A 25686-nucleotide genomic window follows, 5' to 3' on the forward strand; every position below is an offset into this window, starting at 1 on the left:
CTTATTTCTTATTTTACTGTCAAAACTCCTACTGCACCTTGGGTGCATTGCGAAGCAGTTTTCTAAGAAAAGAAGCAGATAAGACAGAAGATGCCACTGCCAATAAGAAATATGAAATGCTGAAAGGTTTCCACTATTTGCGGTGACTGAATTTGCAGATGGGGGAAGAAGGATTTGCCTAGTGAGACATCTTTCGGAATAAACAGTAGAAGAAGAAAATTTACTCCTCTTCATTTGATGCACTCCTCCAATTGACAATATTAGAGATGCATCAGAGAATTCACAGCCAATTTCTAATCACCTGCTGATAACCATATTAGTCTATTCAGACCTGTAAATCAAAACAAACCTTTTTGTTATTTTTAGCATAAACTGGAAGTTAACCATAACAATATGTTTTAGTAAAATAAAGCTTTGATTTTTTCAAAACAAGACAAGTTGCAGTGCTCTCTTTCTCTTTCATTATCTCTCTCTGCATCACTAGAAATTTACAAATAAATAAAATCCTCCACGTTATGGGACAGAAGTAGGGGCACAAGTAAAACCCAATCCAAACAAGCTACAGGGAGATACTGAATATAACTGCATGTAGAACTAAACAGATGATAGGGGAAGTTTATTGACATTTAATAACTTTAAAGTTAACAGATAACTCATTGTTATTGTGATTTTGACATGTGCGTGTCTCCAGTCTCCCCAATTTTATTTTATTTCATTTCCTCACAGACACACAAACACTTTTACCTCATTTTAACCTGATTTTAACCTCACTCTGATTGCAGTTATACAGGCTCAGCAGATCATCTGCACTTTGCAACTTGCAGTTAGTTAATACACTAAAACAAGCTGCAGAATATCCTGTTCACTGCTTGACAGAACGAACTACTGTTCTCTAACTTTACAGATTTGACATTTTAAGCTGTCTTTAGCATCTTATACCCATTCTCTGTGGGTATTCCAAGTAGACTTAGCAGACTAACTATCCTGGGAAGGCCGCAAGCTCCCTGGATCGAGTTCTACAGACTGCCTCTCTGGTTTCATGAGCAAGACCCTTAGCCCTACAATGCCCCCTGGGTGCTGCATAGCAGCCGCATGTTCCCTAAGGGATGGGTTAAAAGCAGTGGACAAATTTCACTGGAATGTACAAGTTACAATGACAAGAAATAAGATAGGTATGATACATTTACTAATCAGAGCACTTTTAGTTTCCAGTCAGCTAATTACTGATGAGAAATGATCAAGGGTATAATCTTCTGATTTTGAACCAGTCAGCCTACCTGTCATAGTCCCCATTGCAGAGTCCTCTGACTGGGATGGAAAAGGACTCCCACACAGGATTCAGGGTGTTCTTCACCACCTCGGTCTTGTGACAAATGGTGAACCTGGAGCAGAAAATCAACAGAAAGCTAAAATCCTAAAAAAGTATACATCTTCAAAACAAAACCAAGAGATAAAAAATCTTTCCACAGCATCTGTGTTTAAGACCGTGTAAGTTTGGATGTATGTGCATGCAGCTGAGTTAAAAGGGGACTCGGTATAAATTCCTCTGTACTCGACTCCTTTCATTTAGAATCTTTACACCTGGTTTTTCAACCTGGTTTTAATCCTCCCACAGAGATGCACAATCCAGATGCAAACTCACGTGCCATCCTCGTTACTTCTATAGAACACTATGAAGGGGTCTGACTTTCCAAAGAAGTCCTTTTTATCCAATTTGTTGGCACAGAACTGCATGGTGGCGTAATCCTACAAAGGAAAAATCACAGTCATAGTAAAGGACATTGTAAATCCGTTCTTTTTTCTCTGCTTCCCTCCTGTCGTTTGTCTATGCATGCTGTTTGCCAAGATATAAAAGCACTGAAGCACCAAATAACAGCCAAGGTGCTGACTGAATCCTAATAGGAGCAGAGCAAAACCAACCACTGTGCTCTAGTTTGTGAAAATTTGCAAATGCATTCATTAAAATTTTTTATTATGCAACTCTTGCATCGAAAATACCTTTTGTGCTCAGTATAATAATAGTAATGTAGATGTGATGCACAATGCATAAGCACAAAACTGGATTCTAAAGCCTTGTACAATTTTACTTACTTACATGCAGTAATAGGCTGGGGGCTGAATAGGAGACTACAGCTAACAATAGACTAGAAAGCCTGGTATTATTATAATTATACTCATTTAGGCACCAATTCAGTGTTCACTGCTGTATCAAGTACAATCTATTTGCCTCTTAATGCTCTTGGTTCCTGATAGTTTCCCTGTAGTCTTAATATGAGCTTGCATTCCATAATGATAAAGCGGTGGACAATGGACATGTTGGACACTCAAACGGTCACATCAGAAAAAAGGTTATCTTTTTGAAGGCCACTAACATCTGTCCCCTCATCAGTATTTAAGCTTCTGACAAGAAACCAGCCCTCAAGCTGCACAAGCAAGTCAGCTGTCTGATTTTTAAGGCAGGTAAAAATCTTCAAAAAAGTGATAATCTTTTTTATATAGGTCCATTACACATATAATAATAGATTTAACATTTTAATGGTGTTAATTTTAATAAGTATGGCTTACAGTTAATGAAAACCCAAAATTCAGTTCCAGAAAAACTTAGAATATTTATAACTGGGTCACAACTGAGGGTTTTATGAATGGCTTTTGTAAAGTTGTGCCACAGCATATCAATCATGCTTAAATCGAGACTTTGACCAGACCTCTCCAAGACTTTTTTTTGTCTTGAGATGGACAAGCAGTTATTTTTTGGACCACTGCCATGCTGTATGTCCCAAGTGGGCTTGAGATTTAGGTCACAAACTGATGGCCGCACATTGTCCTTTAGGATTTTCTGGTAGAGAGCAGAATTCACAGTTCCATGAGTTACAGAAAGTGGTCCTGTCCCCGACCACCACACTACCACCAAGTTTCCCTCCAAAAGGTTCTACTTTCGTCTCGTCAGCCAACAAAATATTTTCTCAAAAGTCTAGCGGTTTTTAAGATGTTTTTTGGCAAATGCGAGGCTGGCCCTTGTCTTTTCTTTTTTGGTCAAAAAGTGTTTTTCACATTGTAACTCGCCCATGGATGCTGTTGTTGCCCAGTGTGTTTCCTACTGTAGAATCATGAACACTGAACTTAACTGAGGGAAGTGAGGTCTGCTGTTTTCTAGATGTTATTGTGGTCTTTTTTGTGACTTCCAGTATGAGCCGTCTATGCACCATTAGAGTTATTTTGGTCGATCAACAACTCCTGGAATGGTTCACCGCTGTTTAATGCTTTTTTCTACTTGTGGATAATTGCTCTCACTGGGATTCGGGCAAGTCTTAAAGCCTCAAAAATAGTCTTGAAACCCTTTCCAAACTGATAGATATCAATTACTTTGTTTCTTTTCTGTTCTAAAATATCTTTAGATTGTGGCATACTGTGCTCTTTTTTTTGAGAACTTTGAGCCTATGTCCAGTTATCAGATTATATCAGGTTATTTTAAGTAACTTCTTGATGCTACAGGTTTGGCAGTAATCAGGCCAGGGTGTGCCCAGTCAAACTGAACGTAGCTTCAAAAAAATGGCTAATCACAGTTAATTCCTAATTTAACATGCAACAATTAGTTTTTAATACAGAGCTACATTGGTTTAGATTAGTTTTTTATCTTAATAAATTAAATCATAAATTGAAAATGGCATGTTGTCTAATAATAAAGTTAACTTGATGATCTGAAATGTTTTAATGTGCCAAATAAGCAAAAACAGAAGAAATCTGTATAGATGCAAAGAATTTTTCAAAGTACTGAAGTTTCACCTTTTGAATTGAATTTTCAGAAATAAATAAACTTTTTAATAATATTCTAATTTATTGAGATGCACCTGTATTTCTTTGAGACACACAAGAACACAATGAAGAAAAAGTGTTTCTTGAATTTGGGGATGTAGAAGCTATTTCTACCCTGCAAGTCCCCAGGCTTCTAGCTTTTGAAATGCTACTATTCGATCTGAATCGGCAATGTGCTGAGCACGGCCTCTATTGATTGCTTTGACCCACATTAGTGTGGCGCAGTCCGTCTGTGACCGACCTCACACTAACCCCTATCACATCCCTACATGGCTCGGACACAGACACAGCGCAGAGCTGACTGTTCTGTTGAGGCAGCTGCAGTGAGAGAAGTGAATTCCCGTGTAGGAGTATTCTGGTGAAAATCAGCTAACTTGGTTATCTTGTTCTTTTGTTCCAGTAATAGTTTTTGCTTTTTCAAATCAGCACAGATGATGTAATAATAGCGACAAGCACATTAAAATAGTCAGTGCTGTCAGCTAAATTGGATGCTATACATCTACTTTCATTGCCTTGCGTCACTTTCAATTATTATCAGTGTATTAACCAGCTGGCAAAAAAGGTAGGGGGCATACTGATGGAAATGTGTCTCTTTCAGTTTGATACAGATTAGCAAACCTATAGAGAAATTCACTGTGTGTTTTAAACCTAAACTACGTCAAGCTCTCTCTTGGTGGCATTTCACAAGAACATCTTATTTTACATGTTCCCATTTGGTCTATTTATACAATGAATGTAACATGGCAAAGGAATGTGCTTGTGTCAGTTACCAAAGCCCTTTGGAGCCATCCATACCTACCCTGCAACTTCTATAATCAAACTATCATGGCAACAATACGCCTTAAGCCCTCATTAGGCACAAATAACGCATACGCACTTTGGGGCTGTGCTGTGTTCCCTCATTAAGTGAGAAAAAAAAGCAGAACGTTCATTTCCGCCACCGAGGTTCAGCAGCAGCACCAGGGGAATACTGAGTGCAGTCTGCATGCTTTTCTCTGCTTTATCCAGATACCGCTGTTCGCGATAAGTGGCAGAGCGGTGCACACTGTCAGTTTCCCAAAGTGGGGCTCTTCTTTCACACGGCCACAAAGCAAGTCAGACAAAACCTGAATGCATGTTACATAAGCTTCTATGGCATCTTCCGGATAGCAGAGTAGTGTAGTGAATCACCCAGTGAATCCTGTGCCAAAGGATTATATGGGCATTAACACAGTTCTTTTGTGAGTTTTACGCATCAGTCTATTCATTCTGTTTGCACTTGTCCACAATGAAGGTAAGTCAGAGCAGAAGGATTTCTTCAAATGTGAAATTGAGTTTGATAAATGAAAAGAATGAATGTACGAAGTTAAATTTGGCAACTGGAATTCAATATCAAATTGGAAACATTTGCATTAGAAAAATGCCTGACTTAATCATAACAATCATTCTGACATTTAGGTTTACTGCAGGGATATATAATTGAGAAATTCATGTTTTATCTTTCTTAATTTACTTTCTGATGTTTTTTTTATTCATAACAAACACAACTGAGGGATACAGTTGAGAGCATGCATTGCAAACTACATACAGTGGTTTGCAAAAGTTTCCACATTCTTTGAACATTTCTGCATTATACAACCACAAACATCAGCATATTTATTGGGATTTAATGTGATAGACAAACACGAAGTAGCAAATGATTGTAGAGTGGAAGGTCATTATTTTAATGCTTCTTTTTAATAAAAACTTGTTATTCATATGCAGCCCACTTTATGATAACACTAGATTGGCTGTGCTAAATTCAGAGCACCCATTGGCTTCAAAAGTGACATAATTAGAAAATAAAGTCTCTGTGTGTAATTTAGTCTCAGTACAAATGCTGCTGTGCTGTAATGGCCTCAGAGGGTTTGTCAGAGAACATCAGCAAACAAAGTATTTTGAACACCAAGGAACACATAAGACTGAGAATAAAATTGCTCAAGTTTGAAATTGAGGTTACCCTAAACATGATGTCCCAATAAAAACCAAGACCTAAACCCAACTGAGAATCTGTGGTAAGACATGAAAAGTGATGTTTAAAGATACTAGCCATTTAATCTGAATGATCTTAAGCTATTTTGCAAAGAAGAATGGGTAAAGATTTTAATTTCTAAATGTGGAAAGTTAGTAAGGACATAATCTAAAATACTAGAAGCCGTTAGTGCACTACTGTGTGTTTGTCTATCACTGAAAATCCCCAAAAAATGCAATTATATTTTGGGCTAATAACATGACAATATGTGAAAACTCAAAGGGTTTTAAGATATTCAAGGCGCTGTACTGGGTAATACATTAACGGGTTATACCTCTTATTGTGTACCTAATATTTTTCCCTAATTCATAGCAGAAACCTAAGGTTACACTTAAGGCATTTATACTATGAAAACAGCTTTATTGCACTTTCCTTAAATGCTTGCAATTCTTTATTTGTCATGCCTAATCCATTGTATGGTCTGCATTGTGGTTTGCAGCTGGAATATGCAAAGAGGTTTCCTTAAATTTAAACCAGGCGAATCGCAGTGAATCCAGTTGAAAGATCTCAAAATGTGCCAACCGCTGCTCAGCACTCATATATACCAGATATAACGGCAGCCAGGAGGAAGTCTTTGATCCATGCAAAGCCTGTTGCTCTGTCTAATGATACCTGGCAAATCCACCACGAAGGCTCAAACCAAGCCTGCAGAACTTCCCCCGTTGATTCCCACTCTGCTGGTCTCAATTTTCCTTAAATAAAAGCTGCAGGCAGACGGTAGGAAATCTAAACCATCATAATTCACAACATTGCTGATAGCAGCATTTTTGCATCTACTTATCTGTCTTGTTTTCTAACTACATTTTCTCAAGCTGCCAGTAATGCCATTCAGGGTTAAAATCTGTGCAAACATGGCAGGTCTGAAGTGACACATCCTTCTAATTGACTGTCATTTGTACCGGTAGTAATGATCATTTGCATTTTTATTGCTAAATCGCTTCCTGAAGTGGTGCTTTGCACTGATGTTGCTAAACGCTATCATGCAATGCTCCTGATGACTCACAGCAGCCCTTCAACGAGTATGACCGCTGACATAAGTCCAACAGGGCAGAATCAGTAATGGTTCTCATGGCAGGTTCATTATCAGCATCAATTTGATCTGCCTCTTCCTAACAGGAGACTATTTAAAACAAAATACGAAAAGTTAGGTCATGTAAAACTGCCATCAAACTATTTGCAAGTACACGGGGAATTAACACAGCTTTGAACCTTCAGAACATTACATGTTATGTGAAGCAATAAAACAAGTATATGGACACTTAGTGGGTTACTGTATAACCTTAGAAGGAGGCCCAATAGAGCTGCCCAGAATATTTTGCTAATGTCTGCTGGTCTACTGGCAGGACTATTATGTTGTTATTTACTATCTTCATTTAGCATGGTGGAGAGAAAGCATTACTGGACACAGACTATTAATGCAGACTCCTGGATTAACACACCACACAGCAGCAGAGTAAATGCCTGATTTAGTGAATGGAATAAAGGCGGTTTCATTAAATAGCAATTCATGCTCGTAGCATACTCACTAGGTAGACAATTTCCAAATGACTAATGCATCCTCTTGGCAACACGGTGTATTCTGTTCGTTTAATGAGGACATTTATGACAGGATGCATCTCAGTGATGGCAGGGATGTAAAACATCTCACTTCACAAAGGCAGGCATGTAGGCATTGCTAAACATGCATTTGCACCACTTTCTGTGTCATATTAAACCCTGATGTGCCTTTGTTTAGGTGGAAAGATAACAAATAATTCCAGTAAAAACTCCAAAAGACTTTATTCACAATGAAATTAAACATAAAGTAAAAGTTTACTTTCTCTTTAGTGAAAGTAAACTGGTGGAAACTTTTTGGACTTACTCTGCAGTTTCCAAGCTCCTCAGCTGATAAGATTATGGTTCCGCATGTCTTCCCAGGTATGCCCCTGTGGGGAAAAAAGTGGATAATTTAAACTTTCAATAAAAGCAGCTTCAACAATCCACCGCTTACCCCTACATTTTTGCAGCCTGCCTCCAGGAGGCTATTTTTTGTCTTTGCAATGTTGTGCAATATCTCCAATAAATCATTCACAGTAAAAATTGACTTTGATCATTGTTAGAAACAGGTTTTACTATTTCTAGTAGCTCTCGATTATATAATTTTTTTTTTTTGTGAAAAAGTGTAAGGGGTACTTTTACAGGGCACCGAGATAAAGATCTACGCATATCACAGTTTCCTAATGCCAAGTTGTGGTTTTAGGGCTTGAGAGGGTTGCATGTTAACTGCAAAGGGAAAGTTCCCAGCTCAGATGTGTTTTTATACATCACCATCTTTGCTTTTTTGGTAATACATCCAATGAATATATCAATCAAACTTGACAACATTTGCACATTTCTCTAAAACCTCCGGGGGGTTGTTTGGGAGGGGGGTGGGAGTTTACTTTTTTATGGCGACTCGCCATATCTCAGCATTCCCAGTAGCTGTGAAAAATATGTGAAGTAAATTTAAGTGCAACCAGAACAAAATGGATTTTGAGTCATACAGTAGCCCTCCAGCTGCTGACATCCTGTCATCCTTTTAGAATAAAGAAGGAAATTACATGCAAGTCCTGCTGCGGCCTTAGCTGGAGTCCAATCATTAAAAGGTCAAACTTGCTGCAGATCCTCATCACGCTGTGACAGCTGATGTGCCTGTCACTTTACACTGGATTCTATCCGTTTGAACCAGAAGCAGTTTGTCACTACAGCTACAGAGGTTTGCATTATTAACAAAGTTGATCCAAAGGATAAACTTGGAAAATCTAAACATTCAAGAATGGGTTATGCAATGGGGGATATTAGAAATGTTGACATTACTGTCAAGTTTTACAGACTAAGTTGTTTTCAGTAAACTCTCTCTAAACATTCAGTCCTGGAACATGTCTAGTAACATGCACCATTAAAGTAAATGAAGCTGCTAAGGTATCAAGTTTGATCAATACCTCAACATAGATCATGCATCCAAAGGATTCAGCTGTAAGTGCTGTATAATCTTTAAAAAGGAATTGCTTGAAGTAAAGCAGCTATATACGGAGGGCAGACATATTTAATTTTCATGCTCTATCTTTTAAGGTCTGGGGAGATTCCTCTCAAGGTGAATTAACAGTACTTGAATTATTGATGTTTTATTCCTCTAACCATTAACTGTACAGTTTTTATTACACCTCAAAGAGCCAGTAAAACGCTCACCGATAAACCCAGTAAACCCAGCACAGTCCCAGGGTCAACTTATTTCCTTGAGATTATAGCTATGGCCAGCATTCCCATCAAACTGGGAATTAAAATCAACTGAACGTTCAAGAATCAGCTCGAGATGGACCACTCTACTATCTCAGCTGCTGATAAGTGAGCAGGCACCAAAAGGCCAATAGTCTTTTAAATTAGTCATGCATTATTGAACACAGCATTTTCTCTGGCACTTTCTTGTTAAAATGTGAAGAGCAAGCACATGCTGAGTGCATAAATAGTTCCTACTTGCTAATGTATCTGTGGCACAGGACTTACTTTCACAGGTTTTGTCCTGAAATTTGTCTTTTGGTGATGTGAGGGCTTCTGCACAAACAGATCTCGTTCTCTCTGCATTCAGTCACTGACAAATCTCCAGTGAAAACGCTGATGATGAAATAGTTTGAAATGCAAAGAGGTGGTCCTGCTTTCTGTGCATGAACAAGGCGAACAGTGTGAATCCTAAGAGGAACCGAAGGCATCCACTCAGCTGGCTATATTACATATAAACATTTGAATGTGGATGGAACAGAAGACCAACAACGCATAGAAATGTATGTAAGGACTTTTACTTAAGCTCATTTTTGTAGTAACATATACTAGGGATGAGATTTGTGAAATTTGGAGGACTGAAGAGGAGGTAATTACATCTAATTTGGTTAGTTGCAGAGTTTTAAGTGCAGCATGAAAACCAATCAAAACCTTTGTGTTTTCATTAACTGATCAAGGCAGTAATGCAAGTGAGGATGGACCACAAATCCATATGCCGAGGAAGTGCAATACATTGCTCCATAATTCAGTCACTCTAGAAGCTTATGTTTGTACCCATCAAATTCTGTGCCATATAGTCCTGACCTACCCAATGCAAAACCTCAATGTGAACAATGTTTATTGATTTTGCCTGAAGGCTTTGGCGTGCCTCGTGTTTACACTGACAGCAGCTTCATGTCTGCTGTTACCTTCTTTCAACAAAAACCTACAAGATCAAACAAATCTGCATGAGGAAGACAGACAGGGGAAGACAGAAATGAAACAGGACCTTGTGGTACAGTATCGTCCTTTATCAAGAAAACAAGTGATAGGAAGAATAGCTGTCATGCTTGTCACTTATATTGAAACAGAAAGGTAGCTGCAGCTGTCTGTCCTGACAGAATCACTGCTTGATGAACCGAATCGAAACAGATCAAGCAGCATATTTGAGCTCATTGCAGTCACTTGGCAAATATTTTTGAGACTGTATTCTAAAGAAAACCTGCACTCTTTTTTTGCCCAGGAAGAGCACATTCATGATTACAATTAATGTTGCAGGTATTCAGAATCAGTGCACAGCATCTATAATTTTCCATCCGGTGGTTGTTGCTGTAGAGTAACTGTTATTTACAAAGTCTCTATTCTCCGTTTCCTGTCGGCGTGGGGCGGAGATAGATGGAGGTGGGTGAGTTTAAAGTCCAAAGAGGGGGAAGGAAAACCATTGATGATGCAGTTCACATCAAGTCATTAGGATGAAGGATGGTCTTGATATTTAACAGCCCAGAAACGTGACACGCATACAAGAGCGAGGACAGATCATCACCTCAGCAAGATGAGCAAAAGTCCAACAAAAAGAAATGTATCCTTCACATTGCAGTTGTTGCTGGGCTTGTTTCTTTATGTTTGCTTATGAAGAGAAATAACAGAAAAAAGTATCATTTTGTAATTTTACACTCAAGTGGCAAAAAAAACTATTAAAAATATTGTTTTGGGGGATAGGAGCAATTGCACAAGGAAATAACAGGAGAAAACTATTTGATTGTTTATTTTTCCCAAAGGAAATTAGTGATTGTTCTGGGCAATGAATGCAATAGTGTGACTGGATGAAAATGGGACTTGTACATACAGAACCGTGAAAAAAGTATTCACCCCCTTATTTCTTCTGTTTATACTTTTTTGTTGCATTTAATTGTTTCAAATAACACAGGTAAAAGCAAAATACAGTTTTCAAATTATGGTTTCATTTATCAAGGGAAAAAAACTATCCAAACCAACCTATGTAAAATGCTCATGTCTCATTAACCTAAAACCTGGTTGTGCCATCCTTGGTGAAAACATATGCCATTAAGCCTTTGTGATATCTTTGCAAAATGGTACATGTTGGTACCCTCTTCTCTGCCAAGTTGTTTTAATTAAGACACATTCATCTGTTTTTGAGCAGAAGTTGGCTGTTTAGGGTAATGCCCCATTTGACAGGCCACTCCAAAGCCTTTTTTTGGTTTCAGCAGTGGACTTGTTGGTGTGCTTTGGATGACTGCCTATGTTTAGGTTGCAAACTGAAAGCCTGACATTCTCCTTCTGGATCTTTAGGTAAAAAGAAAAGCAGAATTCATGCTTCCATCAATTGTGGTCAGTCATGTAGGTCATAAAGAAGAAAAGCAAATCCAATGCATCAGATTAGCACCACCATGTTTGACTCCTCTTAGTTTTGTTGTGTTTTTTTCTGAAATGTTGTGTTATTTTTAAACCAGAAGTGACAGGAAGCACCTCTTCCAAAAAGTTCCAATTATGTGTCGTCGGTCTACAGAACTTTTCCCCAAAGGTCTTGTGAATCATCACTAAGTTTTTGAGGGATATGTGAAACGGACCTTCATGTTCTTTTTAGTCAGCAGTGATATTTTCCTTGCAACTCTCCTGTAGAGGCCATCTTTGCATCTTTGTCTCTTTCTTATTGTTGAATAATGAACAGTGTGGCCTGCGGTGCTTTAGATAATGTTTTATGGACTTTTGTGACCTCCTGGATGAGTTCTCTTAGAAAGATTGTGGTAGGGCAGCCACTCCTGGGAAGGTTTATCACTGTTCCATGTTTTCTCCATTTGTGGATTTTGACTCTCCTGGTGGTTCATTGGAATCCAAACGCCTTAGAAATTGCTTTGTAACCCCATCTAGTCAATGACTATGATTCTCATCAGTTTCTGAATTTTTTTAGATGCATCATGGTTTTTGAGATCTTTTACCCTACTTCATGTTGTAAGACAGTCTATATTTTAGTGATTTCTTTATTTTACATCTCTGCCGGTGTTTAGGCCTTAGTGGGGCTGGTCAAAATGAACCATACAATTGTGGGTAATCATGGTTAATTCATGATTAAACCATTGGGTTAGTTACTTTTTACATAGGGTAAGGTTGGTTTAAAGAGATTTTTTACTCTAATAAATGAAATCATCATTTGCAAACTGCATTTTTGTTTACACCAGTCATTTTTGTCTTATTTTGTTTGAAGATTTGAAATATGTTAAATGTGACAAAAAAAGCAAAAACAGAAGAAATAAGGGATTACAAATACTGTTATAACACTGTGTTATTAAATATAATTAGTTCGAGTGGCTTTAGAGAGCAGCAAAAGGGAAACAGCAGGCAGATGATTTGACTTTGCACCACTGTAAATGTTTGGGGCAGAAGGAAGATCATAGCTGAACAGAATTAGAAAGGGTTGCCAAAACTCTATGTGGGTTTAAATGGGATTATGCCACTAATCCCCCCTGATCTACATACCTTGATAAGCATTCATAATCCCTCACCTCTGCAGGATTAAAAAAGATGATGAAAAGTGCGCTGACTAACTCTAAATGACACCAGAGAATACGTACGGTGGTTCTCAGAGAGGAAAAGAGCACTGCTTCACTCTGGTAATACAAGATGAGCTCCTGTTTGTGTTTAAGGAAGGTAGCTGCCGGCAGTCTGTGTAAAAGCTCTCTGAACCTTTGGCAGATTGAGCTCAAACCAAGCAAATAGACCACATGGCAAAATGTAATGTAAAAAAACATCAGATGCAAAAAAAAAAAAACTGTTGAAAGCAGTTATTGTTGTTTTTTTTTTCCAGGTGGCTTAAAAAAATATTTATACCCCTTATAATTTTCCCCATTTTCTTACATTACAACCACAAACCTCAGTGTATTTGAAAGGTACTAGAACAACTGGAAGTAGAGCAACACTTTTAAGAGACAGGAACATGAATATGAAAGAATCCAGTAAATCCAGTACAGAATCTGCAGCAAGATTTGAAAATTGAAGTTTAAAGGAGCTCTTCATCCAAATAGCATGAGCTATGTAGCAAAGAAAATAATGGCAAAACATTTCAGTCTCCCAATTAGAGACATACCTCAAAAGCCTTGCAGCTGAAATTACAATGAAAGATGGTTCTACTAAGGATTGAACTCAGGGAAGATAAATATGCCACAACATTTTTCAGATTTATATTTGTCCAAAAGTTTTTAAAAACATAATTTTCCTTCCACTTCACAATTATGCAGTACTTTATGTTGGTTTATCACATAAAACACATTTAAGTTTCGAATTCTAACACAACAAATGTGAGAAGTTCACAGGCTATAAATACTTTTGCAAGGCACTGTATAACCAGGAGCAAAGCCAGATCCCATGTTACAAACGTGTTTTATCCCAAATAGCTTTTCAATCCTTAAAATGTTTCCCATTTCTTCTTGTGGGTGTAATGGGAGACCAGTGTTGATGTTTTGAGTACATAAATTACCCAGCAGCTTTATTTACTATAATAGTTTTTTATTTCTTCAGCATTCTAAATAAACGAGGCTTTCATCAACCAACTGCAAGCCAGAAATTGCTTGTTTTGACAGTAAAGGAGAAGATTAGGAGAACCTGTCAATCATTTAGATACTTTCTTGTCTAAATGCAAAACACTGCACGGGTCATAACATGGCTCTTGTTTTCTAGCTTACCAGAAAGAAAAACCTATTTTCAGGAGCACATAATTGGCCCCTGGCAAATAAAGAACATCTCTCTCTATCAGAAACCAAAAAGATTTTAAATTCTTTCTGTTTTTGCTCCTATAAAGAGAGCTGCACTTTATCTAACGTTCCCAATAAAGGTATGTGACATCAACACACAGCGGATCAACCTTTCCTTCACTACTGTTATGACACTATAGAGCGATGGACCTTTAACCCCCATTTCTGGTACTGATAAGAAATAATTCAGGTATTGTTGGATTGGCTTGACATGATTCAGTTCACCAACATAGAGGTTTTTTAGGTGGTACAGCAGTTTCAAGTTGCACTCTCACCTTTGGAACAGAATTACCATATGGTCATGTCAAAAATGAGGATCTTGCGCTCTGAGCTTAACAGAAATCAGCTAAGCTTGCCTGCTGAGTAAAAACCTTGTATGCCCTTGCTTGCTCTTGCTCTTAATGCCTCCATTAGCATGCAGACAAAAATCTATTGCCTCATATTCCACAGAGCTTTAAAATCCGATAGCTTCAACACTTTAATATAATGGGAAAAAGAGAGCTTTTTGCAGATTTTGTCTTATGTTGATATTGTGAACAAAACTGATGAATCAACTGACTGCGTAGGATGGACAGGTGAAAGAGATTGCTGTTTTATTTTCTGCAACAAGGTGATGCCTAATAAGTCTCCAGTTCATCTGACAATAATGGATCTTGTACAGTCAGCAGGGTTGAGGTTTTTTTCCATCCTAAGCAGGAATCCACATTATTGCACTGGGACCCTTGTTAGTGCTAAACCTTGAAGCCTAATTTGGCATTTAGTGAAGAAGCAGAATGACCTAATTGTGAGTGATGTCCAGAGGCATCAAGTACAATTGCGGGCTCGGTCTAAAAAAGGATGTAAAATATTCCTCTACAGTGAAGGGAGGGTTGACTTTTTAAAAAATATATCAAAATAAAGCTATAAAATACAGGCAAGTTATTTAGTAAACTCAGGTTTTATCATTTTCATCACACACTAGGCGTCCGGAGAACTTGACGAGATTTTGATTTGTTTGGGATCTGTTGGAGCAGCATTGCATCCAAAGGTTGTAGCATAGTGCCTCTCTAGGAATGGAGCTGACAGCCCTGATTTAGAGACACTTTGCTCCTTGCAGCAATAAAGGTAAGGTCCAATAATCTAATACGTCACCAATTGTATTGAGAATGTTTAAACAGGGAAAAACAACAATGTTATTTGCTATCTTATTCAAATTTCTGCTATTCAAATGACAACAAGAGAATGATAAATAAATAATCAGATTGTAATATATTATATATTAAATATATTTCATAAATTAACAGACAAGATGGTAGGTGAAAATTCTGATCTTGAGTTTTAAAAAACAGAGAGCCTATTTCAAGTGTCTTAACAACTTTTCCTATTTAGGAGGACATGTAAGAAATTAACTGACTGAAAAACTGAGCAAAGACTAACTCTGTTTACACTCAACAAATCCCCATGAAATAACAGTCAAACATATAACCATTTGGGTTTTTCTTACATCCAGAGGACACAACATATAAATAATTATGGGTCTAATCTGGTAATTTCATATTGGCCTGGAATGGGTTCTCCTTTGTTCACAGACAAAAAACATTGAGCTGCTAAACTGACACTCACCGGTCACTTTATTAGGTACACCTTGCTTGTACCGGGTTGGACCCCTTTTTGCCTTGAGAACTGCCTTAATCCCTCATGGCATAGATTCAACAAGGTACTGGAAACATTCCTCAGAGAGTTTGGTCCATATTGACATGATAGCATCACACAGATGCTGCAGATTTGTCAGCTGCACATCCATGATGTGAATCTCCCGTTCCACCACATCCCAAAGGTGCTCTATTGGATTGAGATCTGGTGACTATGGAGGCCATTTGAGTAACGTGAACTCATTGTCATGTTCAAGAAACCAGTCTGAGATGATTCATACTTTATGACATGGCGCATTATCCTGCTGGAAGTAACCATCAGGAGATGGGTACACTGTGGTCATAAAGGGATGGACATGGTCAGCAACAATACTCAGGTAGGCTGTGGTGTTGACACGATGCTCAATTGGTACTAAGGGGCCCAAAGTGTGCCAAGAAAATATCCCCCACACCATTACACCACCACCACCAGCCTGAACCATTGATATATGGCAGGATGGATCCATGCTTTCATGTAGTTAAAGCCAAATTCTGACCCTACCATCCAAATGTCACAGCAGAAATCGAGACTCATCAGACCAGGCAACGTTTTTCCAATCTTCAATTGTCCAATTTTGGTGAGCCTATGCGAATTGTAGCCTCAGTTTCCTGTTCTTAGTTGACCCACCCGGTGTGGTCTTCTGCTGATGTAGCCCATCCGCCTCAAGGTTCTATGTGTTGTGCGTTCAGAGATGCTCTTCTGCATGCCTTGGTTGTAACGAGTGGTTATTTGAGTTACTGTTGCCCTTCTATCAGCTCGAACCAGTCTGGCTATTTTCCTCTGACCTCTGGCATCAACAAGGCAATTGCGCCCACAGAACTGCAGCTCACTGCATATTTTCTCTTTTTCGGACCATTCTCTGTAAACCCTAGAGATGGTAGTGCGTGAAAATCCCAGTAGATCAGCAGTTTCTGAAATATTCAGACCAGCCCGTCTGGCACCAACAACCATGCCACATTCAAAGTCACTTAAATCACTTTTCTTCCCCATTCTGATGCTCGGTTTGAACTGCAGCAGATCGTCTTGACCATGTCTAAATGGTCAAGACGGCATCTAGGGTGTTTGCTTTAGGGCTGTACAATCTCTGTATGAACAAAGCAAGAGTTGTGTCGGCATTCTTGACACAAAGTTGAGCTTGTTCTTCACGTGTGTTGGACTCCAGTACTTCCCCTAGTCACCAATAATGTTTGGGGTGTTCAAAGAAAAGATTTCAAGTCGTGGAGAAGAGGGTCACTGGATTGGAAACCTCAGGGTCTCAACTTTGATTTTTGTAGTTGATATAGTTCTGTTCCCATCTTCAGGCCATGACTTTCTGCAGGCACTAGAGGTCATGGCTAAGACCATGGTCGCCACCAGAAAAAGTAGACCGCTCCTTTCATGTTGGAGGTCATTATTTGCCTCCAGCATTGGTGTTAGGTGTGCGGGTGATGAGTGATTGTAGGATGAGAAATGGATAAACAGATTTAGGCTTCTTTTGCAGTCCTGCACCATTTTGTTGTGGTAAAGAAAGACAAAAAACAAAACCATTTATTTACTGGCCTATCTATGGGCTCAAATTCTTCTATGGCCATGAGGTACAGATTATGAGAGAAATAACAAAGTTCCAAAAAGAAACTGCTGAAATGAGCTTCCTCTGTAGGGTGACCGGCCTTAGGTTTAAAGATAGTAGTCAGATCAGGAAATCCTGGGCGTCTCCCATTGGAGATTTTCTGAGAACATCCCACTGAGAGGAGATGCCGATGGCATTACATCAAGCTACAGAAAATTACTACAGGCATTTGAAGATCTTAAATCTTTTGTTTTAACTGTTTTTTAGATTACATAAACAGTCCTATACGGGACCAGCCACTCTATTAATGTGCCTGCAGCAGTTCAAATTTGTCGCATCCCTAAAAGGAAATGTAAATGCTACAAGGGCCAAGATTGCCATTGTAAATTTTGATAGAAAAGCGCTGGGGGCTTATCTCAACATGACAGTGACACATTCAACTGCCTTCAGATTCACAAAAAGCTGTCCAAACTAAAAGGACCTGTTTTTAAAAAACTAAACAAATAAAAAATGTTTTAAATGAACACTTTCTGGAAGAAGTGAAGCAGAAGATTGGTCTTTTTGACTTGCCTTCCTACAGTAAAGAAATCCTTCAGGCGAACCTTTAACATTAGCTTTGGTTGTCAGTGTATTCTATTTACATACATAATTTTCCTAATTGCATTGAGTTGCTGGCATGTGATTGGCTGATTACAAATTTACATTAACGAGCAGTTCGACAGGTGTACCTAATAAAGTGGCCGGTGAGTGTATATAAGCCTGTTTAAACATCAGTTCAGAAGTGTTTTTGGTGAACAGCATAACACTAAAGCAGGCATCAGATTGGAAGCTTCCAATTCTGCAGTTAAATAAGTAAAACTGGTCGTTAAAGCTCTTTCCTCCCTTTGGAGGTTACATTCTTGTATGGACAACAGAACGAACTTGACAACCTTATTTATCTGTTAAGCTGCTTTCAATTTGTCCTGGAAGTCCACTTCCAACTGCAAGTTTAAAACCAGTGGGTTTATCTGACTGTTATGATTAGTTAGAGATGCTCACTGGTCTAAGCCCAATAGGAAGTCTTTGAACGACAAGTCCAAGCCAGGCCTCAGTTCTAGATGATGACTGAAATAAACCTGCCTATAAGACTGCATTACTCTAGGTATAATTTGAAGTCATGTACTGTTAAGGCCATGAACACATGAACATATGAACAATATAAAAAAAAATGATTCAACATGCAAAACACTGTTATGAACAGCTATAAAAAAATCTAGTAAACAAATAATAGAAAAGTATGATATTTACCCTTTTAGAAATATAAATATACAATTATCTTCAAAGTAAAAAAAAAAAAAATTGTTTACCAACCATTAAGATTGAACTTCTGAATGAATCAGACATATTTTATTTATTTTATTTTGAGGAAGCCTTTTGATAATAACTTAGTTATTTCCTGTATTCATACTGTCCAATCCATTGCTATATATTTGCACTAAATTGAGTTTGGAGGCTTTTCTTTCTGTAACTTTAATTTAAAACGGAGGATTTTGCAAATTATTTGGAAACCATGTAGTAAATCTGTATTTAAAACATTCCTTGTCTGTTCTATACCATTGACATGTGCCAAGGTAAATTCTAAATTGTAAAATAAAGACGGAGGTTCAATGTAGTAAGAGGGTGATTGTGAAACTGTTAAATACACAGAACAAAAGTTTTCTATTTTGAAAATGCACAATTGTCTGTGTCAGTAATCAGCGAGAAAATAAAATGTCTGAGGTAAGTTTCATTTATTTTGTCCTGAAACAACGCAAACCCATATAATGCATTTGATGCTCAAGTCCAAGGCCAAAGCCTAAGTCAAGTCTCAAGTCTTTTGAGCCCAAGTCAAGTCTGAGATGTTTTTGCAACTTAGGTGTGACTCAAGGCTCAGTCTGATACTCAAATCACCAACTTTTATTCCTGCAGTATCATGGTGGCTATGAGGCCTCTTCCCATGTCCACCATCAGAGAGTGTAGTTTCATTTTCTGACTTAGGACTCATTGGACCCAGCAGAACTCAATCAAACCATAAAACTTTTCAGGAAACAAGACAATTTCTGTGAGAGCACTGATACAAAGAGTTGACCTACCCGCTACCCCAAAGCTTTCTGCACAGCTTTATCAAAATCACAGAAGAGCAACTGAAAGTTCAAGCAAAGTGTTTTTCTGTTTTGGCATGAACAATGTACTGCTTACAGTACAATATCAAATACCACTGTTGTAAATAGCATATTTGCATAGAAGAACCCTAGTGTGATAAGCAGAGAAACAGATGATAGGAAGCAGAGGCTAAGAGCTGATTTATGAACACATTTGTTTTAATGTTGTTATGATCAGATTAGGAATTTTCAGTCTGTTTTCTAATGATAATTTTCCACTAAAAGGCTTTGAGTCACAAGGAACTTCACTAATATCACCTTGTACACAGCTCATCATTCACAAACTGTGAGCTGGTAGCCTTTACCATGTGAGCTTGGTAATGTGTCACTCAAAATGTGTCCTTGAAAAGTCAGTATTGATTACTGTTGTTGAGGCCTTGTCACACGTGTCAGATCCAGTTTGGAGCTAATTGGAGCTACAGTTGCTACCACCAGTGACAGGATGGATGTTTTATTTACCCTTTGCCTTGAACTGCCTGATCCTTGATTGAGTGTGGTAATTTGAACAAATATATACACCATATATCTAGGTTTCTTCATGTTTTTGACCAAATATTGGCTTTTGAGCAGGTATCGTATGCTTTAAGATCATCGTCAGAAATTATTTTTTACAGAGAAAGCTTGAGTTTACTGTTTTTGTTTCTGGTAAATTCTTCTTGCCTTGCATCCACTGCATGTAGGCTGCTGAAGGGATGAGGAACCATGTGGGAATTCCAAGATGTTGCACCATGGTCTGGCAATGATAAGGAATCCTTCAAAAAAATCCTAATTTGTATCATCTGTTCCATGTCTGAAAATTTCATCCAAATCTGTTCATAACTTTTTGAGATGTTTTGCAAACAGACAGACAGACAGACAGACAGACAGACAGACAGACAGACAGACAGACAGACGAATCATAGCCTCCTTGGCAAAGGTAATTAATCAATGCAATCTTCTAGGCTTCCTTAAGTAGCTAACACAGAGTTGATAGCACTGCTGTCTTGTAGCAAAAACGTTCTGGGTTCAAATCCCAACCTGGGGTCTTTCTGCATGGAGTATGCATGTTCTCCCTGTGCATGTGTGGGTTCTCGCCAGGTACCCAAGCTTCTTCCCACAGCCAAAAACATGATCGTTAGGTTAATTGGTCTCTTTAAATATGAGAGTGTGTATGCATAGCTGTTTGTCCTGTCTGTCTCTGTGTTGCCCTGTGATGGACTGGCAACCTGTTGAGGGTGTGCCCCACTTTGTGCTCAATGACAGGCTGGAGATAGGCACCAGCTCCCCTGTGGTCCTGCATGGACAAGCTGGTGTATCTAATGGATTGATGTATTATAATCTTTTTCCTTGCAAAATTGCTGAGAGGCATCTAGGGTGTTTCCTCTTTAGGGCTGTACAATCTCTTTATGAACAAAGCAACAGTTGTGTCGGCATTCTTGACACAAAGTTGAGCTTGTTCTTCACGTGTGTTGGACTCCAGTACTTCCCCTAGTCACCAATAATGTTTGGGGTGTTCAAAGAAAAGATTTCAAGTCGTGGAGAAGAGGGTCACTGGGTTGGAAACCTCAGGGTCTCAACTTTGATTTTTGTAGTTTATATACTTTTGTTCCCATCTTCAGGCCATGACTTTCTGCAGGCACTAGAGGTCATGGCTAAGACCATGGTCGCCACCAGAAAAAGTAGACCGCTCCTTTCATGTTGGAAGTCATTATTTGCCTCCAGCATTTGTGTTAGGTGTGCGGGTGATGAGTGATTGTAGGATGAGAAATGGATAAACAGATTTAGGCTTCTTTTGCAGTCCTGCACCATTTTGTTGTGGTAAAGAAAGACAAAAAACAAAACCATTTATTTACTGGCCTATCTATGGACTCAAATTCTTCTATAGTCATGAGGTACAGATTATGAGAGAAATAACAAAGTTCTAAAAACAAACTGCTGAAATGAGCTTCCTCTGTAGGGTGACCGGCCTTAGTTTTAAAGATAGTAGTCAGATCAGGTAATCCTGGGCGTCTCCCATTGGAGATTTTCTGAGAACATCCCACTGGGAGGAGATGCCGATGGCATTATATCGATCTACATAAAATTACTACAGGCATTTGAAGATCTTAAATCTTTTGTTTTAACTGTTTTTTAGATTACATAAACAGTCCTATACGGGACCAGCCACTCTATTAATGTGCCTGCAGCAGTTCAAATTTGTCGCATCCCTAAAAGGAAATGTAAATGCTACAAGGGCCAAGATTGCCATTGTAAATTTTGATAGAAAAGCGCTGGGGGCTTATCTCAACATGACAGGGACACATTCAACTGCCTACAGATTCACAAAAAGCTGTCCAAACTAAAAGGACCTGTTTTTTAAAAAACAAAACAAATAAAAAATGTTTTAAATGAACACTTTCTGGAAGAAGTGAAGCAGAAGATTGGTCTTTTTGACTTGCCTTCCTACAGTAAATAAATCCTTCAGGCGAACCTTTAACATTAGCTTTGGTTGTCAGTGTATTCTATTTACTATGTGTGCTTGTTTGTACTTTATTTCAATATATTTCCAAAAATACATGTCTTTTCTTCACTGGCTCCTGTAGGTGTTGTGAGCAAACCCAACATAGTCCTTACATATGCGTTTATTGACTGATACAATCATGGACAAGGACCTTCATTTTTTAAGTCTTGTTGTCTGATGACACTAAAATTGAAGCATTTGGCCACATTGACTATTGTTACAATTGGATAAAAAAAGGAGGAAGCTTGCAAGCCTGAGAACATGTTCTGAGGGTATTTTGCTGCAGGAGAGACTGGGGCACTTTACTAAATAAATTGCGTCATGTAAGATGAGAAATATGTGGAAATAGTGAAGCAACATCTCAAGTCATCAGTTGGGATGTTAAAGCCTGAGCACAAATAGATCTTTTAAATGGACAAACTAGTTACTGAGTGGCTTAATGACAACTAAGTCAATATTTTGGAATGGCCTTCACAAAGCCCTGATCTCAGTCCCATAGAGCAACAGGTACAATTGTAAAAAAAAAAGGGGTCCCACATGTTTTTTGTGAATATATATTTTTCATTTCTTTCTTCTGAACATCTTAGATTAAAAGTGATTTTAAATGTAGCTTTCTACCATTGTCTCAGTTTTTTCCAGCTCACATTTACTTTAGATGAAACAAACCTGCCTTAAAACTTCCAAGGCTTAATAAGAAAGATCAGATTTTTAAATAACCAGTTTTACCCATTTGCTACAGTATATTTGCCAGTTTCAAAAACTCACAGTTGCCTTTTTTTCTGTCAAATTCACCTTTTTGTTTTACTTTAGATATCATCAAACTGTTCTGATGATTTTCTTTCTCAGTTTATTTTGAACCAAGCAGGCTGATGTCTGTATCGCTTCCTTATAGTTCTATCTCATTTAAACTGTTTTATGTAACCCTCCTCCATACCTACATCTCTTCATCTGAAGTCTCAGCCTCCTTCTAAGGCTGCTGATCCACCACCACCAGACTCCAGGGAAGATGTCTTATCCGCATTACTTAATTTACGTTACAGTGCGACTGATGCAAAATGTCTCATTTCTAACAAAGTAAAAAACTTTAAAAGTATGTTAATACATTCATAAATGTTGCACTATTCTTTTACCCTATCTCTGCTACTTGAAATAATAGTTTGAGAGAAAAGTTGGTCTGTTATTGTAGGCAAAACAAACAGATAAAGAAAATCAGTTTAGATACGTGGCTGTGTTAGAGATTTTATTTTCCTTTTTCACAATCCAACTCTAATAATAACAGCATTACCACCTAACTTGCAATGTATTCATTGTTAGAATGATATCTCTGTCCAATCTACCTGCTGAAATTGGGACTCATCAGACCAGGCAATATTTTTCCAATCTGTTATTGTCCAATTTTGGTGAGTTTGTGAAAATTGTAGCCTAATTTACTGTATCTTTGCTTAGATTACCAGAGTGACACCTGGTGTGGTCTTATGCTGCTGTAGCCCATCTGCTTGTTGTAGATGATGTATAATGTGGTATTATGCATACCTTGGTTGATACTTGAGCTGCTTTAGCCCTTTTATAATCATGAACAAGTCTGTCCATTCTCCTCTGACCTCTGATGTCAACGAGGCATTTTTGTCAACACAACGGCAGCTCACTGTATATCTTACCCTAACCCTAACCTAACAGATGTATGTTGAGAGAATTACCAACATTTTCCTCCTAATTCAAATGTCAAAGATGTCTTCAGCAAACATGTGATCCAAACCACAAACTAGACTTTTTTGTGTGAGAATATGCTATGCGTGCTCTTGCTACACGTTTGCTCTTTTATTTATGTTGTCTCCCCTTCCAGAACCATCAAAGAGGTGTGCGCAATTTTCAAAAAACGCATCACTTGAGTGAGTAGCTGTCTCACGCAGCATAACTCTGCACAATAATAATGTTATGAATGAGACTTTTCCTAACACTGGGGGGCAGGCAGAAGCAAGTGTTGATGATATAATTTTTGATTTTAACTGCAAGATTGATGGTGATGCGATTTCTGCCAGCTCTTTTGGGCAGTATGTATGGAGTGTCAAGGGTGTCAAAATTTGAGGTTGTTGAAAATGAAATGAAAAAACACCCATAAACCATCATGTCAAATAATTTAGTGTCCCAGAAAAACTGTGCTTATTTTCCATACTGGTTATTGTTGCAGCTTTGTTTTAGCAAACAATGTGTCTAGCTACAGTCCAGACCAAAAGTTTGGACACACCTTCTCATTCAAAGAGTTTTCTTTATTTTTATAACTATGAATATTGTAGCTTCACACTGAAGGCATCAAAACTATAAATTAACACATGTGGAATTATATACTGAACAAAAAAGTGTGAAACAACTGAAAATATGTCTTATATTCTAGGTTCTTCAAAGTAGCCACCTTTTGCTTTGATTACTGCTCCGCACACTCTTGGTATTCTGTTGATGAACTTCAAGAGGTAGTCACCTGAAATGTTTTTCACTTCACAGGTGTGCCCTGTCAGGTTCAATAAGTGGGTTTCAAGCCTTATAAATGGGGTTGGGACCATCAGTTGTGTTGTGCAGGAGGTGGATATAGTACACAGCTGATAGACCTACTGAATAGACTGTTAGAATCTGTATTATGGCAAGAAAAAAGCAGCTAAGTAAAGAAAAACTAGTGGCCATCATTACTTTAAGAAATGAAGGTCAGTCAGTTCGAACAATTGGGAAAACTTTGAAAGTGTCCCCAAGTGCAGTCGCAAAAACCATCAAGCGCTACAAAGAAACTGGCTCACATGAGGACCGACCCAGGAAAGGAAGACCAAGAGTCACCTCTGCTGCGGACGATAAGTTCATCCGAGTCACCAGCCTCAGAAATCGCAGGTTAACAGCAGCTCAGATTAGAGAACAGGTCAATGCCACACAGAGTTCTAGCAGCAGACACATCTCTAGAACAACTGTTAAGAGGAGACTGTGTGAATCAGGCCTTCATGGTTAAATAGCTGCTAGGAAACCACTGCTGAGGACAGGCAACAAGCAGAAGAGACTTGTTTGGGCTAAAGAACACAAGGAATGGATATGAGACCAGTGGAAATCTGTGCTTTGGTCTGATGAGTCCAAGTTTGAGATCTTTGGTATGGTGTGGGGTTGGACTCTACATGCATGGTTGCCACTGTGAAGCATGGAGGAGGAGGTGTGATGGTGTGGGGGTGCTTTGCTGGTGACACTGTTGGGGATCTATTCAAAATTGAAGGCATACTGAATCAGCATGGCTACCACAGCATCTTGCAGCGGCATGCTATTCCATCCGGTTTCGTTTAGTTGGACCATCATTTATTTTTCAACAGAACAATGACCCCAAACACACCTCCAGGCTGTGTAAGGGTCATTTGACCAAGAAGGAGAGTGATGGGTTGCTGCGCCAGATGACCTGGCCTACACAGTCACCGGGCCTGAACCCAATCGAGATGGTTTGGGGTGAGCTGGACCGCAGAGAGAAGGCAAAAGGGCCAACAAGTGCTAAGCATCTCTGGGAACTCCTTCAAGACTGTTGGAAAACCATTTCAGGTGACTACCTCTTGAAGCTCATCAACAGAATGCCAAGAGCAGTAATCAAAGCAAAAGGTGGCTACTTTGAAGGACCTAGAATATAAGACATATTTTCAGTTGTTTCACACTTTTTTGTTCAGTATATAATTCCACATGTGTTAATTCATAGTTTTGATGCCTTCAGTGTGAAGCTACAATATTCATAGTCATGAAAATAAAGAAAACTCTTTGAATGAGAAGGTGTGTCCAAACCTTTGGTCTGTACTATAAGATTAACTTCCCTTTTACATTGACTTTGATTTTGGAGGAAGTCTAAATTGACAAAACTTCCTTTTAAGATTAATTAAGGCTGTATTTAGAGGCAC

General features: G+C 38.5%; 1 protein-coding gene across 2 annotated transcripts in view; it reads right to left on the minus strand.

Annotated features, from left to right (window-relative positions):
* Window positions 1–25686, minus strand: part of cpne5a (copine Va) — a 129561-nt gene that overhangs the window by 63455 nt on the left and 40420 nt on the right. For both annotated transcript variants that reach the window (XM_047368827.1, XM_047368816.1), the window contains 3 exons: window positions 7725–7788; window positions 1643–1746; window positions 1278–1382 (listed from right to left, as the gene is read on the minus strand). In XM_047368827.1, the coding sequence (XP_047224783.1) occupies window positions 1278–1382; window positions 1643–1746; window positions 7725–7788 (273 nt within the window). The remainder of the gene's footprint in view (window positions 1–1277; window positions 1383–1642; window positions 1747–7724; window positions 7789–25686) is intronic.

The sequence above is a fragment of the Girardinichthys multiradiatus genome, chromosome 1 (assembly GCF_021462225.1).
Source record: "Girardinichthys multiradiatus isolate DD_20200921_A chromosome 1, DD_fGirMul_XY1, whole genome shotgun sequence".
Taxonomy (NCBI): domain Eukaryota; kingdom Metazoa; phylum Chordata; class Actinopteri; order Cyprinodontiformes; family Goodeidae; genus Girardinichthys; species Girardinichthys multiradiatus.